A 20,134-nucleotide genomic window follows, 5' to 3' on the forward strand; every position below is an offset into this window, starting at 1 on the left:
TTGACTCCTGTCATTGTGGTGTCGACGAGGCCCAGGTGTCAGAATATATCATCTGCCTGAACACTGAGTTCATCTTGTGTTGGGGGAGGAGGGGGACGAGGGGATCCCACTTCCTTCACCATCCAGCTCACATATGGTGTCAGAAGTGGGATGGCTCGTCGAGAGAAGACTGTTTCCTCCTGTTTGTCTCATGAAAACCAGGACAGGTCAGAGACTTCAGCAACCACAGCAGTTCTGCTTCCCCAGTGCGCCGCCTGGCGAGAACCCGACGGACCACTGCCACCGGCTGAGGAGTCCCTACCGGCTCTGGATCCAGCTGGAGCAACGCAGGAGGGAGGAGATCGAGGAGCCCATCACTGTGGAGCAGACGCTTGTCAAACATTTGACGACTCTCCACAACCCTCACAAACCTCACCGTGATTCTCCTTGTAGTTCAGTGGTGGGTTTTCACTCCACAGTCCTCGTCCTTTACAGCGGAAAATGGCCACCCGGCCGGCTGCACCCATTTAATGCACCAGTTTAGTGTATTTTCATCATTTTAAGAGTGTTTTGATCTGGGGGATGTGTTATATTAATGAGTGGGTTTTCAATTCCATTCCACTGCTGTTTAATATGATTTCATGTTTGCTCAGTGGCTACATGCCATTTTTGAATGTATTATTTGTGTTTGTCTCGCCCAGTAGGAGGGGCTTATCAAATATCAGGGAGACATTTTGGCTTGTTGAAGTGAGTCTTTGTGGCTGTTCCTGTTGGAGAGTTGAGGAGAGTGAGAAGGGTTGGTCAGAGTCAGGAAGTTGATGTTGGTACAGAGAGCTTGTCTGACTGGAGACCTGACTGTCTTGTGGGATTTCTTTAGTCTGGAGGAAGGAACTGAAGCAGAGTTGTAACCAGACCAAGAAGCCTGATCTGAATCTTCAGCACATTGTTCTTTCTTTGTGTTGGTGGAGGAAGGAGCTTTTGAAGAGCTCAGGAAAGATCAAAACCTCAACTAACCTTCTCAATACGTCCTTTTGATTCTGTGTTTTTTTCCAACTCTACAAATATGTTTGTTTCATCTCGGGGATTTTGTCAACCTCGACTGCGCCATCCTATTTTTGAGACGTGTCCCGGAAGGAACTCCTTCACAAGTGTCCTGAATTCATTTCATTTTATTGTTCTGTGATGCTGCTGTTGAGAGAATCAATGAAAACATTAAACAGAGATGTTAAGAGAGGATCTCCTTGGTGTTCAGTCATGAAGTGTGAAGCTGATCCTGTTGTGGTTGTTGTCACCATGAGAGGAGAGAACGATCAAACAGAAATAGAATAAAAAATACTTTATGAATCACTGAAGGAAACTCTTTAAAGCTTTGATCCAATAAATGAATGATCTAAATGTTTTAGGTCTACTAATGAGAAAAGAGCAGCTGACTTTAAAAGATCAAATCAAAAGATGAAATTACTCTTTTTGTCGTGTTGTAAGATGCAAACCAAATTAAAACCTTTTACATACTCTTTGCGGCGTGTCTGTTTTTATTTAGTTTGTCTGATCAGGGGAATTCCTGAGAAGTAACTCTTTACAATCTATTATCAGATTGTGAACTTTGGTACTTTTACTCCAGTAAAATAAGTTTAAAGAACTTTTACCACAGGTTTCCTGTTAATTCAAGTCACTGAAGTCTTCAGAACTCACTCTGCTCCGTCTTTTCCTCCCTGTTTGCTTTCTGTGTCTCACATCCTCACCTGCTGTCCATGTTTCTCCATGTCTCTGCTTCACCTCAAGTTTTTAATTCTTCAGTTTTCCAGTCGTCTCCTGCCTCCACCCCCTTCCCATTTAGTCTTGTCCTGTTTGTCTGTCTGGTGCCAGATTCTCATGCCGACACTGTTTCCTCCTGTGTTCTGCCTCACTGGTTCTGGACTTCCTGCCTGCCTGCTGTCAAGAAACTCCTCTGAAGTATCTGTTGAGTCTGTCGGCCAAGTCAGGAATGACACTTCAGTACAAACTGAATACTTCTTAAACCTGTGCTGGAGAGTTTGTTCTTTTCAAAGATGGTGGTTGTTGATTTTGTCTGTGACATTTCAGACATGTGTGAAATAATCCGATCTCTGGGAGGTAATTCCCCAAATATTTTTCCATGCCCGACTTTCTCTTTCATTTTGAAATTGAGGCGTTGTTTTATTCACAACAATGAAACCTGAAGCTCGAGCTGCAAAGACGTCATTTCATCCACCTGCTCACCTGTGCTGCTGATCTTCAGGTAATGTGTCTCAATTTGTCTTTTCTCCACTATGATCACACAACGAAGCTCCAGACTGAAAGAGGAGCGATGATTGTCTGCTGTGAAAGATTTAACCTGATAAATGTTCATGTCCAAATAATTCATCCAAAAGTATTTGTTTTAATAGCTGCTGTCAATTGAGTTTTCTGACATGGGAATATAAATACTGTGTGAAATAATGTCAGTCATCTGGTACAGAGTCAGTGTGAAATGACTGATGAGTTCAAGTCATCTTTGTGTCAAACATGAACCGTTTGTGACCAAAAGTAATTAATACTTTGCTTAAAAGTCTTTATAGAGAACACTCACCAGAATCTTATATACTATTAAAATCTGTTTCCTTTACTTGTTCACAGGCATTGGGGCTTTTAAAGTGCTGAGATTGTGTTTTGTAACGTATCTTGGTTGCATAACTTCACTTGGAGTTGATAACAACTGGATCAGTCAGATTTCATGTCGACAGCTAAAGAAAATCTCCCTGAATTTCTCTCAAACATAAACTTCTTGAGCGACATCTGATACATTACTGAGAGCTGCTGTCATTCCATATTCTAAATAAAGTAAGAAATATGATGTGTGTGCGTGCGTATCAGGGGTTTACCAGACACAATAAAGCAGAATGTTGTTTTTGTTGTTTCCAGAAGTTTCACTTTCAGTTGTTCCGATCTTCAGTCCATCATGAACAGAGTTCAAACAGTGACGAATCAGAGAGACGCAGACCTGCAGTCAGACGAGGAGGACGTCGACATCCTGGAGATGCTGTGAGTCTGTCGACAAACAAACCTCCCAGAAATCCAAAATCATCTCATGACACTCACACTGGAGCAGGGGAGATGGACTCCGGGCCTCCAGTGCCCATGTGCCACAGGTTTTCAGTCCCTCCCTGCTTCAGCTCTCCTCAGTCTGATGTTGATGTTTAATCTGCTGTTAACTTTAATCTGCTCAGAACCGTTTGAACTGTGTTTCTTGATTCTGCTGTTTCTCTGGCAGTTCTTTCAGACTGTTCATGCGTGGATTACTCCACTTCGCACTGATGAGACCATTGATGAAGAGTCTCAGTCAGATGTTGGTGAAGGTCGCAGAATTAAGGTGCAAAAATCCAACAGTCCTGAAGTGGCTCAGAGAATATTCACAGTCTGAAGACTTCTCCGATCTTGCAGAGATCTTTCATTTCCTGAAAGGAAAGATCGAAGAAGAGGAGAAAAAGGACCACGACAACACAGTGGACATTATATTTGTGGCTCATGGAGCCATCAAAGATGTGATGATTCCAGCCTGTTTTCTGCTGCCGTTGCCCTCCATCACAGACGTGGTCCTCTACTCTCCCTGGAACTGCGCCACCGATGCCAATGTATCGTACGCCCTGGCCACAGGAAGACTCAGACCCCACCACAGAGTTTTTGTCTCTAAGACAGACAGCAGCTGTAAAACTCCTGCTCCTGTCAAACTCCCCAACCACTGGAACTCCATGAAGGCAGCAGGAGAACAGAAGATCCCCAACATCACCGTCAGGTCCCTGTTACCCATTGAGGGAGTGTGGCTAAAATACCAAATTCTGCAGGCAAAACACGGAAAACCAGGAAGAAACCGCATCGTGATTCCCTTCATGTTCCCAGAAGTGAAAGTTGGCAGCGTCCCGTTCTCTGTGGTCAGCCTCGCTCTGTCTCTGGTGCTGGACTCCTCCAGATTCACAGCCACCGTCCACCTGGACACCTGCTTGTGTGATCAGTCCGAGGGTCAGAAGTTCGATCCAGAGTACCTGAGGAGTCAGTACGCCTACACTGACGACTGGCACCTCCATGACGGTTTCAGACGTACATGCTCACTGGATCTCTAATGGACCGTGTGAGACTCAAATTTCTGACTATGTTTAATGCTTAAAGGTGCAATAAGTAATATTGTTATGATTGGCTCTAGAATTCCGAAGAGTTCTGTCCTGGAGCCCTCATTTTGACAGAAAAACACTTTACCAACATTTATTGATGGAGACGACAGATTGGGAATGTTTCTTCAATGACAGGTGAAAAACTGGAAAGAGTTGTATTAATTTTATTGTACATTTCTTACTTTTTGTACCTTTTACATCCCCAGGCTGTTTGTCCATCAGTGTGTCTCCAGGCTGGACTGTAACAGAAGGTATTTTCACTCCTCTGAACTTGTTATTTATCTTTTTGTTGGTTTGTTTTTCTGCATCTTGAATCATGTTGGACCGGACAAAATGTATTTCATGTCTTGAACATTAGAATATGAAATGAGAACAGCTGCTGTGAGTTAAGATCAAGAAAATCTCTCAATCAGGAGTCAAGCTCACAGAAATCCAACTGTATGTTTCTGATCACATTGATAATCAACAACAGTTTTTCCACCCTAAATGCAGCAATATTGATCAACTACAAAAAGGATGCTAAGTAGACCCGACGCTAGAGCAGCCACACATTCCCAGTATGCAACACCTGCAGCGATCTGCAGTCTTTCTGCTTCTCCTGGTGTTTTCTTCAGAATCAGCTTCATGTTTCACTCTACTGATCACTGGACATTGTTTTTGGACAAACTCAAGTAACACAGATGGAATAAGTTTGAAAAAAGTAGAAACAAATAATTGAAAAACCATTTTCAAAATAAAATGTCTCATGCCATCTGATGACATTTCACCAAATTCATTCAACATTCTTCCTGCTTTCATAGAAAAATCAGAGGCAGTAAAGTTATAACGTGTCCACCAAAGTGTTTTGGGGTTGTTGGATTGTGTATTTGATGAGTTTGACGAGGGGAAGCAAAAATACCGCCCACTTCCATTGTGTCCGTCCCAAAAACCTTCCCCGACTCACCTCTGAATAAACAACAGCTCGCCCTCACAAAAAAAGTAAGTACGCTGTTCAAAATGACTCAGGAATTGCGCTAAATTGGCCAATTTGCCAAAATGTTGAAGTATCCCTTTAAGTGTCAGAATAAAAATGTGTTACTATAATTAACTGCATACAATAGAAATATAACATTCCAGGAATCACAATATTATGTACTGACTACTATATTTATTAAAAATCTGCATCACTGTTAATGAATAATAAATGTGTGATTAGTTTTATAACTTTGTGTCGGTTTGTTTTTTGTTTTTTGTTTTAAAGTTATTTCTGGTTTAGACAATTGACGAGAACTCAGAGAACACCAGAGGGAGGAGACTATTACAGGTACAAATCTTTCCACTCAGAACCAACAACACACTAACCAAAACATAAAACATGTAAATGCAGCACATCATCATTATGAAATGCATGAAACTCCTGAGAACAATCTTGAATGTTTTGTTTTTTTTTTTTTTTTTTTTGTAGCTGCACTGCCACATATTCCCAGCAGGGGGCAAAGTTGAGCTATGGTTGGAGAAACAGGTGGAGTCTTAACAAAAACTAAATGACAGCACTCCATAGAGTCCCAACATGAAACGACTTGTTTTTAACGTGTCTGCTATTTCCCTGTAAATGGACCTTATTTTTACAAGTATGTTGTGTAAATGTGGAACTTTTCTGAAATTAAACCATAAAAACACTCCATTGCCCCGAGAAACATTGAGGTGTTGATAGTTCTTAAGTGTAATAATATGTCATCTGCATAAAGACTGACTTCATGTTGTGTGTTGGTGTCCTGAACTCATTCTGAACTCATTATGATGCTGTTGAGACAGAATCAATGAAAATAGTTAATATAGATGTAAAGAGTGGTTTATGGAGGATAAAACATGCCAAATTAAGTTATTAAATACATCATTTAATAAATGCAACATTAAATTATAACTTAAATGTGCCATTCGATGTGTCAATTCATTAAAATTCTAATCATTTCATGTTAAAACTACATAGCATTATTTAACTATGTAATTAATTATTTCATGGTCCGGTGTTGCAGCACTTCATTAATTTTATTTTGTTTTGTCTGTCTATTTTATGAGTGATTTTGACAGATAAAATAAATTCATGAAATAATGAATTAAATAGTGAAATAATGATGTAGGATTTTTTTATATAAAGTGTTTGGCATTTTATTGAATTATAATTCAATTATAAATATTTAATTCCATTTTTGTTTAATTAATGACACATTTAGATCATTATTCAATGGTAAATTTATTTATTTAATTTTGGTACAATTCATCCTCCCTAATGGATCTATCTCCATGATGGTTCCCTGATCAGGTGTGAAGCTGATCTTGTTGGAGGTTATTGTCACCATATGAGAGCAGTGTACAATCACAATAGAAATAGAACAGAAAGTACCTCACATCTCCAGAGGGAAACTCATTAAACCTTTGATCCAATAAATGATTGATGCAAAGTCAAAAGTTTTAAGTCTACCAATGAGAAAAGACCAGCTGAGTTTATCAAAAGCTTTTTAAGAATCTAAAGGTGAATTTACTATTGTTTTGTTTTATTGTGATAAGATAATTTGATTAAAAAGCTTTTAGCTGAGGCATGCTTTCTATTGAATCTGTCTGATCATAGTGAATTATTGATGAGTCACTCTTCATGACCTGCTGTGGGACTTTTGGTGAACCAGAGCCAAAGATGAGGAGATGAAGTTTCAACGCTGCAGATTTTATGCAGATTTTATTTTAGGATTGCAAGGGTCACAGACCAGTCAGCTGACTGAGGTTCAGGTTAATGATCACACAGAACTCCAGCCTTCTCTCCCACGGCTTCGGTCAGCCCAGTTGATGAAGGTGACAGCTGCCAGAATAGCATCATTTTGTCATTCAGAAGAAAGTTAATGAGTCCTCTCAGCTCCAGTCAAGGCAGTGTGTCCTCTTTACAGAGTCCCAGGAAACCTGAAGTCAAAATATTTCATATCATAACCTACAGTCGGACTGTGTGTATTCACTTTTGTGGATTAGTGTGTTTGAAGTATTTTTTATTTCACTAAAATGTTCTTTCTCCACAGTGTTAATTTGATTAGAAGTTACTTTACTAGAAGCTGTCAATGCTTCTTCCTCATGTGGCAGGAAGTTTATTCTTCTAAAAGACTGTGGTTGTTGATTTTGTTTTTCACATGTCTGACATGACGAATAAGCCGTAAATCATGTGAGGTATTCCCCGGAGAATTCCCACGCATGACTTTCTCTTTCACTTTTAAGGTTTAAAAACAATGCAACTTCTAATGGATAGAATAAAGCCTGAGGCTCAAGGTGTGAAGACGTTCTTTATCCACCTGCTCACCTGTGCTGCTGATCTTCAGGTAATGTGTCTCAATTTGTCTTTTCTTCCTTCTGATCACACAAAGAAGCTCCAGACTGAAAGAGGAGCTATGATTGTCTGCTGGGAAAACTTTAACCTGATAAATACGTTAATCCAAACTATTCTTCCAAAAAGATTTATTTTCATTAGTGATTCTCAAAATAGACTTCAGACATAGTGAATAAATAAAAAAATACTGTCAAATAAAGAAGTCATCTGGAACAGAGTCAAATGACTGATGGAGGTCGAGACATTTCTCTTAACCTTTGTGTCACATTTATATGAACTGTTTGTGAGTAAAGATGATATTTAAGACTTTCTTCAAAGTCTTCAAAGAAAACTTTCTTTCATTCATTCATTCATTCATTCATTCATTTTCTACCGCTTTATCCCTTTCGGGGTCGCGGGTGGCTGGAGCCAATCCCAGCTGCTGTGGGCGAAGGCGGGATACAAAGAAAACTTATTGAGATTAAAATTTAAATAATTTCAAAATTAAAATGTGCTTCCTTGTCACTGAAAAACACATTTATTTACTCGTTGAATGGCACTGAAGCTGCAAAAGTGGTGAGAACTATTTTGTGTAAGTTCACTTTTATTTGATAAAAATGGGATCAAATTCAATCACATTTCATGTCCAACAGCAAAACATGAAAAAGAAACATTTTCCTGAATTTCTGTCAAACATAAACTTCTGACATCTGAGACATTACTGAGGGCTGCTGAGGAATTTAATTTAAATGTGTGTGTGTGTGTGTGTGTGTGTGTGTGTGTGTGTGTGTGTGTGTGTGTGTGTGTGTGTGTGTGTGTGTGTGTGTGTGAGAGAGAGAGAGAGAGAGAGGGTGGGGGTTACATACTGTACATAGTAAAACAGTGTTGTTTGTGTTGTTTCCAGAAGTTTCATTGTCAGTTTTCTGATCTTCAGTCCAACATGAGCAGAGATCAGAGAGTGAAGGATCACAGAGTCCTGCAGCCTGATGAGGAGGACGACCTCGACATGAAGATACTGTGAGTCTGGGGACAAAAAAATATCCCAACAATCTGAAGTCGTCACATTAGAAATACATTTGACTTTAATTGTACTTCTTCCATCTGTTTATCCCTGAATCTGTTAATAACGGAGCACAGTAGAGTTATGATCATAGGCTGTATTAGATGGCTGTAGCTCCCCTGATTCCACAAACTGTTATCTGCTTTGAGAAAATGAATCCAGGTTGGTGGCTGCCATGGCGAGAGCCAAAGTCAATGGAATAACCCTCCTTAAAGCCTTGGCCAAGAGCCTCTGTCAATTCAATTCAATTCAATTCAATTCAATTCAATTCAATTCAATTCAATTCAATTCAATTCAATTCAGCTTTATTTATATAGGGTCAAGTACAGCATTGTCATTTCAAGGCTGCTTTACATAGAAAACTCAACAGATCCACATGAGCAGCATAAGCGAATGTGGAAAGAAAAAACTCACTTTTCAAAGGAAGACACCTTTGCAGAACCAGGCTCAGAGGTGGCGGCTTTCTGCTCTTCTGGCTGGGGTGAGGGGACAGAAGTCATTCCATACCAGGCTGACAGTCAAGCCTCACTCCCTCATTATGCAAAATGTTACCGGTCTGTATGAAATTCAGTGCTGACTTATTTTCAAATGAACTTGACTTATTTTGGACCATGAAAGCTCACAAAAAAAATACTGATCTGTAGAAGGTTGATGGTGAGAAAATGCTGAGTTCACAAATTGAAAGACATATTTTTTAATGTGCTTTCTGGTAAACCGACATACTTTGCCATGTGATGGTGGACATGTTGAACTGACAGCACTGCTTTGTGAGTAGAATATTGTGACTGAAAACTTTTAGCAGCTCGGGGTCATATGCAGCTCGTTCCTTCTCTCCCGATCTTCAGCACTCTCCTGCAGTAATACCGACCTCCATTCCCATCTTGCATCTTTGTACAATTCCAGCAGCATTGAAATGACTTTTGCTGAATGTAATACGTTTCCGCGTCCGCTTTGGAGCCTCCGTGCACCACCGATGCGCACGCGCTTTCTCCCATACTACATTCTGGGCTCAGCTGTGCGTGTTCCATGCAGGCGCCGTGATCGACGCATCTTCGAAGCTTTCCCGGCACTACAAACTGTGTATCTGCTCCTTTATTACAGACTATTTAGAGAAAATTAAGCACATACATTGTCACTACATTATCATTAAGTACTAAAGTTTATTTAGCTTTTTTTTCTGTTTCTGAATCGCGGGGGCGGCGCCGGAGCGATTAGTTACTTTCACTTCTGTCTGCAGACCTTCTCCTCCCTCCAGACAGTCTGCTCTCTCTTTCCACGAGTTTTTCACTCTTTCGGTGTCTTTAAGTGGAGCCATCAGGCTGTAGCTCCGTCTACTTTCACTTTTACCGTTATGTTTTGTTTGCTGTGGCGCTCTGGCGCATGCGTACACCGCCACAACCTGCGCGTGGATGTCCGCGGATCGGGCCGCGCGGACCCTGGCGGACAGGAATTCATGACGATTTTTATGTCACGCGGACCAACGCGCACCCACGCGGACATGTGAAGCATGGGCGGGCCTTTAGAGACAGGGTGAGGAGCTCAGTCACCAGGGAGGAGCTCGGAGTAGAACCGCTACTCCTCTACAATGAGAGGAACCAGCTGAGGAGGCTCAGGCATCTGTTCAGGATGCCTCCTGGACGCCTCCTTGGGGAGGTGTTCCAGGCATGTCCCACCAGGAGTAGACCCCGAGGAAGACCCAGGACACGCTGGAGAGACTATGTCTCTAGGCTGGCCTGGGAATACCTTGGGATCCTCCTGGAGGAGCTGGAGGAAGAGTCTGGGGACAGGGAAATCTGGGCATCCCTGCTGAGACTGCTGCACCCGTGACCCAGCCCCGGATAAGTGGTAGAAAATGGATGGATGGATGGATGGATGGATGGATGGATGGATGGACTCCGCCGCACCATTGTATGCCAACCTGCAAAACAGCAGGACATTTGCATACAGCATTATAATGATGCTGCTGATTGGCTGCATGTGTAAATACACATGAATTACATGATATTATGGCTGGACTGCATTAGTCATTGCTATATCTTTAGTTAGCGCTTGCAGGAAGCTGTCACTCACTGAGGAGCTAACATCCAGATTATAGAGCATCTTCCTCCCGCTGACTGATGTAACTTCAGTTAACAGCAGCGGATGAACTTGAAACTTCAATCTGCTCAGAAGTGTTTGCCCCATTTTGTTGAATCTGATGGATCTCTGGCTGTCGTTTCAGATTGATTCGTCGTCGATTATATCCCTTCAAATTGATGAAACCACTGAAGACGACTCCCAGTCAGAATTTGGTGAAGGAAGCAAGAGGAAAGGGCAGGAATCCAACAGTCCTGAAGTGGCTCAGAGACAATTCACAGTCTACATACTTCTACAATCTTTCAGAGATCTTTGATTTTTTGAAAGAAAAGATTGAAGAGGAGGAGAAAAGGGACCACAGTAACACTGTGGACATTATATTTCTGGCTCATGGAGCCATAGAAAATGTGATGATTCCAGCCTGCTGTCTGTTGCCGTTGCCCTCCATCACAGACGTGGTCCTGTATTCTCCCTGGAACTGTGCCATCTATGCCAATGTCTTGTACGCCCTGGCCACAGGAAGACTCAGACCCCACCACAGAGTTTTTGTCTTTAAGACAGACAAAAGCTGTAAAATTCCTGCTCCTGACAAACTCCCCAACCAGCTGGAACTCCATGAAGGAGGCTGGAGAACAGATGATCCCCAACATCACAGTCAGTCCTCTGAGGCCCGGTGACAGAGTGTGGAAACGATACCAAAGTCTGCAGGAAAAACACGGACCACCAGGAAGAAACCGCATCGTGATTCCCTTCTTCTTCCCAGAGACTATTGGAAGCGTCCCGTTCTCTGTGGTCAGCCTCGCTCTGTCTCTGGTGCTGGACTCCTCCAGATTCACAGCCACCGTCCACTTGGGTAGCTGCCTTGTCGACAAGTCCAGGGGTCAGAAGCTTGATCCAGAGTACCTGAGGAGGCAGTACTCCTACGCCGAACAAGCCGACATGATGGTTTCATCCAGCGTGTTCACTGAATCACCTCTGGACCGTGTCAGACTCAAAGTTCAGGCTTTATTCAATGTTTCACATCCCTGAACTAAATATCCACCTGTCTGCCTCAACAGCCATAGATCGTTAATATAATGGACAGACCTTTCTTGACGTCACCCATTGCGTTCCCAAATGCCGTTCTGCAGACTTCAGCGAGTCCAGCAGGACGTCTCCATATTGAACATTTGAAACCGGATGTAAATGTGATTGGTCCAGCCCGTCACGTGACCGGATCACGTGGGCAGAGGAGGCGCTGTGATAGGGCGATTTATGCAAAACTTTAGCTCGTAATATAAAATCAACTGATGATTTATCTGAAAATCAGAGTCTGGTGAAGCAGCACGATTGTAGAAACTAGTGATAGAGACCAAAACATGTTCTGAAACCGGGCGCTTTACATGTTTATTTTCACTCTGAAAATCGGCATTTTTAAATGGGTTCCAATGAGACCGGGGCTCTTTTTGAAACCAGCATCATCGCCCCCTGCTGGAATTTCCCTGGAATTACAGCTTTTTTGCACTTCCGCATTATCTTCATGTTTTATGAGCGGAGGTCGGCGCTTGCTCCCAGCTCGACTGTAGCAGAAGATGATTTTTATTCCTATGAAAATTTTATTTGGTAATTTGTTGGTTTGTTTTTCCTGCAGGTTGAATTATGCTGGACCGGACAAAATGTGTTTCAGAATCAGAATCATTTTTATTGGCAAGTACAAGGTATCTGATGCGGTCAAGAGACACCGAGGCAGACATCTGTGGTGCCTTAGACTTCTCAGTCTTTCTTCTTCTGCTGGTGTTTCCACCAAAATCAGCTTCATGTTTTGCTCAATGGACATTGTTTTGGGACAGGCTCAAGTAACACAGAGGGAATAAATCTGATATAAAAAAAAAGTACGCACACATAATTGAAAATGTCTCATGCCATCAGATGACAGATTACCACATTCATTGAACTGAGACAAGTCAGAGGCAGTAAAGTACAGTCTTATGTTTGAGATCCTTGAGGAATAACAATAAGTGTCAGAATAAGAATGTGTTACTGCAAATAAACTGCATACAATAGAAATAAAACATTCCAGGAATCACAGTATTATGTACTGACTACTTAACTTATTAAAGTCTGTAAAAGTCAGTGCATCACTGTTAATAGATAATAAATGTGTGATAAATTTTATAATTTTGTGTTTGTTTTTATTTCCAAAGTTATTTCTGGTTTCGACAATTAACAAGAACTGAGAGAACTCCAGAGGGAGGATGAGCGAGTACACTAAACACTACTATCTGTATCTGTATCTGTATCTGTTTGCCCATCCAAATTATCTGTATCTGTACCTGTACTCGGAGGGGGCGTGGTCTAAACCGGAAGTGGGCGTGGTTTAACTGAAAACGGGCTGGGGCAGAAATTGGCACACTATTTTTAGTCTGAAATTGATATGGATTGCTCAGAAGTTGCTATATTGATTCTTCATTTGAAAACTATTTACAGAACAGTCTCAGTGATACAATGTACAGATTTTTGGGGTTTTTTTTATTTTAGTCAGAACCTGAATATTTTTAAAGTTATATAAATGATTATTTATTCACACAAAAGCCTCAGAAATAAAATTTGAATATTTTTGGTCACAATAGTAAAGGAACTATTTACAGAACAAGTATTTTTTATTGAGTCAGAACATGAATGTTTTAATTGTATGAATGCCCCCCCCACGATCCCCACCGGAATCTCCCCGGCTTCCAGGGAAACCTCTCATCCACCCCTGCTGAGCTTCCTGGTCATGTCCGCGGCTGCAGTGCAACGGACATGACCGGGACGTGGACCTCCGTCCAGTTATCATCTCTCTCCCACAGATCACACCCTCCCAGTGGAACACAAGCCCAAATTATTATGAAAAAGAAGAGAAAAAAGGAGAAAAAAAAACGCGAGGGAAAACGAAACTTAAACCCCCCCCCAAAAAAAAACCCCGAGCATGCACAATCGCCCGACGTTTCAACCTTATAAGGTTTTCCTCAGGCACAATGCAGCTACAAAGAAATAAAATACCGCATTTTTAATTTATCAGCTCCGATTGGCTTCTCTCACCAGGATCCTGTCGTCTCGTGGAGCACAGAGCAGAATGAAGGACCAATGAGGATTTCCCATCAGCACAGGACGAATAATGACGGACAATGATCGGGCTGGACTCGGATTCGGAAAAAATGCATTATCCGTAACGAGTACTCGTTTAAAACGAGTATTCGGCTCATCCCCAGAGGAAACTATTGCAAGGATGGGCCAACCACACATGGAGCCACACACACACACACACACACACACACACACACGCACACTTCCACCCCCCAACTCTCAACATCTCCTCCCCACTCTTCTGCTGACGACTAGTGGTGATGATGTGTTGCGCTGATGTTGTAGCTGCGACCGCTGATCTGTTGGTCTGAAGCAATTTGTCTCATCCATCTTGCTGTGTTTGTGTGCAGGTTGGCTTTTTTTTGGTCTCTCACTTCTAATCACAACTCCCTTTGGAACTGTGATCTGAATTGATGTGTCTTCTTTTCACCACCACCCCCCTCCCTCCCCCTACTTCCCCCTCCCCCATTCTGTCTGAGTTCCTTTAACTCTGTTCCTTTTCAAGAGGGAGGGCTGTGATTGGCTGCCTGGGCGTCTTTAAAACCAGTAATTTCATTGTAACTTGCAACTTCTGTTACTTGTTCCAATGACATTAAATGAGCATTCCATTCCTAAATACTAAATGTCATTGATTCACTTTGTAATTAATTGTTTCATGGTCCGGTGTTGCAGCATTTCATGAATTTATTTGTCTGTCTATTTTTTCAGTGATTTTAACAGATAAAATAATTTCATGACATACTGCAACACCAGACCATGAAATAATGAATTAAATAGTGACATGTATGACTTTTTATATGTTAAGATTGGTATTTTAATGAATTATAATTCAATTCTAAGTATTTAATTCCAATTTATCCAATCCAAAAATGGATCTCCATGATGGTTCCCTGATGAAATGTGAAGCTGATCTTGTTGTTGGTTATTGTCACCGAACAGAAAGTACCTCACATTTCCAGAAGGACACTCGTTAAACCTTTGATCCAATAAATGATTGATCCAAAGCCAAAAGTTTCAAGTCTACCAATGAGAAAAGACCAGCTGAGTTTATCAAAAGCTTTTTAAGAACCTAAAGGTGAATTTACTCTTGTTTTATTGTGATAAGATTAAAAAGCTTTGACATATTATCTGATTCATGCTTTTTATTGAACCTGTCTGATCATGGTGAATTACTGATGAGTCACTCTTCATGACCTGCTGTGGGATTTTTGGTGAACCAGAGCCAAACAGACAGATTAAGGTTAATGATCACACAGAACTCCAGCCTTCTCTCCCACGGCTTCAGTCAGCCCCGTTTATGAAGACGACAGCTGCCAGAATAGCATCATTTTGTTATTCAGAAGAAAGTTCATGAATCCTCTCAGCTCCAGTCAAGACGGCAGTGTGTCCTTCACACAGAGTCCCAGGAAACCCAAAGTCAAAATAATCCATATCATAAGCTACATTCAGATTGTGTGTTTCATTACTTTTATTTCAGTAAAATGTTCTTTCTCCACAGTATTCATTTTACTATACTGGAGGCTGTCAGTGCTTCTTCCACCTGTTTATTCTTCTAAAACATTGAGGTTGTTGATTTTGTTTTTCACGTCTGACATGAGGAATAGGCTGTAAATCATGTGTTTTATTCCCCATGATATTTCCACACATGACTTTCTCTTTCACTTTTAAGTTATACCACTAAGGCGATGTGACCTTCAATGGATAGAATAAAGCCTGAGGCTCAAGGTGTGAAGACGTTTTATCCACCAGCTCCCCTGTGCTGCTGATCTTCAGGTAATGTGTCTCAATCGGTCTTTTCTTCACTATGATCACACAACGAAGCTCCAGACTGAAAGAGGAGCGATGATTCTCTACTGCTTGTTCTAATAGTTAGTCCCAATAGTCTTCTGATGCAAAAATATTTTTAAAAAATACTGTTGCGAAATAAATAAATCATCTTGTACAGAGTCTCTGTGAAATGACTTTTGGAGGTGGAGAATTTTCTGTATTGATCACATTGGTATGGACTGTTTGTGACTTAGAATTATACATGTATTGTGGGTAAGACTTCACAGAACACTTACGGAAATACTCTGTGATCAAAATGAGTTTTCTTGTCATTGCTCAGTACATTAAAGCTGCGAGAGTTGTTAAACTGTGTGATATAACCTCACTGGGATTTGATAACAACTTAAATCTGACTTAGTGTGTGTGTGTGTGTGTGTGTGTGTGTGTGTGTGTGTGTGTGTGTGTGTGTGTGTGTGTGTGTGTGAGTGTGTGTGAGAGAGAGAGAGGGGTGGGGGGTGGGGGGTGTGGGGGGGGGGGTTACCAGACATGATAAAGCAGTGTTGTTTTTGTTGTTTCCAGAAGTTTCATTTGCAGTTTGTTGATCTTCAGTCCAACACGAGTGACGTGAAGATGATGACACTGTAAGTCTGTGGACCAACAAGCATTCCAATAATATAAAGTCATCACCTGACACTTATTTTTGACTGTAATTGTACAACTTCCTTGTGTTTACTCCTGAATGTAATGGGCTCTATGCACAACACAACCACTTCCTGAACTTCAGGAGGCTCCTTTGCTTCCTGCCTTTCATGATAGGATGAGCTGATTAATGCAGGTGTGTCTGATCATTACTGTTGAGGTTACAGAGGTCAGGGACACCAGGATTAATCAGCTCATCCTATCATGACAGGCAGGAAGCAAAGGAGCCTCCTGAAGTTCAAGAAGTGGTGAAGTTGTGCGTAGAGTCCATCAGTTAAAAATGGAAACAGGGCCGGCTCTAGGCATAGGCGAACTAGGCGGCCGCCTAGGGCGCCACGTACGGGGGTGGGGGGCCGTATGAGGGGCGTCCCGACGCTCCTTGTGAGCACTGCTCCGTGCCGCTCTGACGGCCCGTGTGAGCAGTGCACTGCTCAGCATTGTTCGGTCTTGATTGCGCTGCCGCCGCGCCTCCCCCTCCCTTGGAGTCACAAGTCAACAAAAGTCCGGTCCACGTCCAGGTACTCCATGTGTACTTGGTGAGATGCATACTTTGAATTGGATCAGTACTTGGTCTCTGACTGATTATGTTTCACAAGTGCGCAAGTACGGACAAGTATGCATATCTCTGTTCCCCAGGACTCCCTTGAAAAAGAGGTTTTTAATCTCAATGGGACCTACCTGGTTAAATAAAGGTTAAATAAAATAAATAAATGGACCACAAAGTCTGATTTTATAAAAAGTAATCCTGAGCCGTAGAAAAACAGTCAGTTGAATTTTGCCGTCTCTAGGCATAGGTGAACGAGGCGGCCGCCTAGGGTGATTAGCTTTCTGTTTCTATGTTTATAGGAAATAAACTTAAAACTTTAATCCGCTCAGAACTGTTAAGCATTCTAACTATTTTTTGTTCAATCTGTTGCTTCTCTAACTATTATTTCAGATTGGCTCTTCTTGGATTATTTTTCTTCATACTGATGAAACCACTGCTGCTGACTCGCAGTCAGAAGTTGATGAAGAAACGACTGCCGCTGACTCCCAGTCAGAAGTTGATGAAGGAAGCAGAAGAAAAGTGCATGAATCCAACAGTTTGGAAGTGGCTCAGAGACAACTCACAGTCTGAAGACTTCTCCAATCTTGTGGAAATGTTTAATTTCTTGAAAGAAAAGATTGAAGTGGAGGAGAAAAAGGACCACAGCAACACTGTGGACATTACATTCATTGCTCATGGATCCATCAGAGATGTGATGATTCCAGCCTGCTGTCTGCTGCCTTTGCACTCCATCACAGATGTGGTCCTCTATGTTCCCTGGAACTCCCTCTCTGCTGCTGGTTTAGATTATGCCATAGCCACAGAAAAACTCAAACCCCAACACAGAGTTTTTGCCTGTACAGACAGCAGCTGTAAAATTCCTGCTCCTGACAAACTCCCCAACCACTGGAACTCCATGAAGGCGGCTGGAGAACAGAAGATCCCCAACATCATAGTCAGTCCTCTGAGGTCTGATGACGGAATATGGAAACGATACCAAAGTCTGCAGGAAAAACACGGACCACCAGGAAGAAACCGCATCGTGATTCCCTTCATCTTCCCAGAGAGCATTGGAATCATCCCGTTCTCTGTGGTCAGCCTCGCTCTGTCTCTGGTGCTGGACTCCTCCAGATTCACAGCCACCGTCCACTTAGATTGCTGCCTTGGCGATCAGTCCAGCGGTCAGAAGTTTGATCCAGAGTACCTGAGGAGGCAGTATGCTTACGTTGACGATAATGTCATCATGAGGGTTTCCGACGACATTTACACTGAATCCTGGTCGGACTTTTTCAGACGCTGGTTTGGTTATAACTCAAAGTTTCACATCCCTGAACTGCAGATCCTTCTGTCTGACTCTCAGCTGGACTGAAACAGAAGATGATTTTACTCTACTGACCTTTTCATTTTTTTTTTTATATGTCTTCTTTGTTGTTGTTTTTGTTGGTTTATGTTGAATTATGTGGTACTGGAAAAAAATGTGTTTAATTTCTTGCAAATTGAATTGGAAATGAGAACAGTTATAGTGAGTTTGAATCAAGAACAGTTCTGTGCTTTAATTTAACACACTTCATAAATACAGTGTCTCTGATGGTGTAGAAGTTTCAGCATTCTTACCTGTAATGCTGCTGCTCTGTGTTCCTCAAATTGCCCAGTGGGGACAAAAAAAAAAAATTGTTCATTTATTCGACGTTTTCCCGTGGAAACCTTCCATCTCTGTCTTCTTGAAAACAAGAACGCAAAATTGAAACTTTGCGTTCACGCTGATGGTCCGTCTCCTTGTAGACTGTGGAAATGCTTCTCCAGTGCCTGCATAGCAGAGCTCAGTAGATGGCAGTAAGAACAATGTTTGCCTCCAGAGTGTCATGATTCCCAGTCCAGATTCTCCTGGACTCGGTAGTTTTAAAGTTCATAGTCAAGGTAATAATAATACAACTTGGTCTGTCCAATGTCCATTTACTGATCTCTGTTCATGTTTATTACAGATTGTTTTCTGCATTTCAAACAGAACAGAAAATACTTTAATATTCCCAGATGGAAAGTATTTAAAGTTTCATCCAATAAATGATTGATCCAAAGTTTTAGGTCCACTAATGAGAAAAGAAAAGCTTACTTCATCAAAAGATATCTGAGAACCTAAATAATAGATTACTCCTTTGTTTTTGTTTTTTGTTTTTTTTTTTGATGACGTCATTAAATTTAAAAGCTTTATTATCTTAAGCAAGGTTATAATCATTAACTAAATCTAACAACAAAAACACAAACTAATAATTAAAAAAAGATTTTAGTTAACTGAAAAAAATAATCTATAAAAAAAATAACTGAAATGTATGTAAATATGACTTTCTGAAAATGCTCGTGATCTGTCTAGTTCTTCTGCACATACATGAGTAGATGAACAATAACAATGTTTTCTTCCAGAGCGTCATGACTCCCCGTCCAGATTCTCCTGGACTTGGCAGTCTTATAGTTGACCATCATCGTAATGACAACCCAACTTGGCCGTATGTCCATATGATCGTCCGCCATTGTCTCACCATGGTTAATGTTCATAGCGCATTCTTCTCTGTATGCATGCGTGTGTGTGGTGTCATTACAATAACAAACAACAGCATTCAGTAGTTTCCCAAGATGAAATAAAAATGCAAAAAAAAAAAATATATCAATTTTCTCCTGATGAAACACTGTGGTGTCGACGGGGACTCGGTGTAATAATATGTCATCTGCATAAAGCCTGAGTTCATGTTGTGTGTTGGTGCCCTGAATTCTTTTCATTTCATTGTTCTGTGATGTTGTCGTTGAGAGCACGTTCACAGAGAAAACCCAACAGGTCCACATGAGCAAGCATGTAGAAAGGAAAAACTCCCTTTTAAAAGGAAGAAATCTTTACAGATCCAGACTCGGAGGTGGCGGCTTTCTGCTGAGGGGACAGAGAGAGAGAAAAGGACAGGACAGACAGACTGATTCTCTGAATCAGCTCAGCGTTGCTCCACTCACTGCAGGTGGATCAGGGCAGGAGGCTTCAGATCACGAACCTCAGGGATCCTGGAGGGAGGTGGAGGTGGAGAGAGAGAGGGAAAGGGAGGGAGACGGAGAGAGAGAGACAACAGGAGGGAGAGAGTTCATAGACTAGAAGAGAGGCTGTGGTTAATGGCACATTGTAGTGAAACATGTCAAGTGAGAAAGGAGAGAGGAGAAGCTCGGTGTTGCTCCTCCAGCAGTCTTCACCCATAGCAGCTTCACTGAGAAGATGTTCCAGGGAGGCCTGAACCAGCTCTAACTGTGAGCTTTACTAAACAGAAGGATCTAAGGCCGAGTCTTGACAGTAGAGACTGTGTCGGCCTCCCGAACTGAAAATGGGAGCTGGCTCCACATGACAGGAGCCTGACAGCTGAAAGCATGTCCTGGATATTTTGTTTTGTATCTGCACTGCCTAC

The 20,134-nt window shown here is 41.7% G+C and overlaps 1 protein-coding gene and 1 long non-coding RNA gene across 8 annotated transcripts in view; both read left to right on the top strand.

The window, feature by feature from the left end:
- LOC115386603 (uncharacterized) overlaps positions 1 to 18,091 on the top strand; it is a 39,284-nt gene extending 21,193 nt beyond the window's left edge. For 2 of the 7 annotated variants that reach the window (XM_030088999.1, XM_030088994.1), the window contains exons 3-5: positions 2,930 to 3,018; positions 3,248 to 3,769; positions 17,661 to 18,091. In XM_030088999.1, the coding sequence (XP_029944859.1) occupies positions 2,936 to 3,018; positions 3,248 to 3,769; positions 17,661 to 18,069 (1,014 nt within the window). In that variant the 5' untranslated portion in view covers positions 2,930 to 2,935 and the 3' untranslated portion in view covers positions 18,070 to 18,091. Of the gene's footprint in view, positions 1 to 2,044; positions 2,237 to 2,898; positions 3,019 to 3,247; positions 4,405 to 5,382; positions 5,592 to 17,660 lie in introns of those variants that run through there. The other 5 variants (XM_030088995.1, XM_030088998.1, XR_003931315.1 and 2 more) reach the window with 5 other exon arrangements.
- On the top strand, positions 7,329 to 11,833 carry LOC115386631 (uncharacterized). Its single transcript, XR_003931317.1, has 3 exons — positions 7,329 to 7,480; positions 8,372 to 8,484; positions 10,749 to 11,833. It is a non-coding gene; the product is annotated as an uncharacterized LOC115386631 (long non-coding RNA).
- Positions 18,092 to 20,134: the final 2,043 nt, after the last annotated feature.

The sequence above is a fragment of the Salarias fasciatus genome, chromosome 4 (assembly GCF_902148845.1).
Source record: "Salarias fasciatus chromosome 4, fSalaFa1.1, whole genome shotgun sequence".
In the NCBI taxonomy this organism is placed as follows: Eukaryota; Metazoa; Chordata; class Actinopteri; order Blenniiformes; family Blenniidae; genus Salarias; species Salarias fasciatus.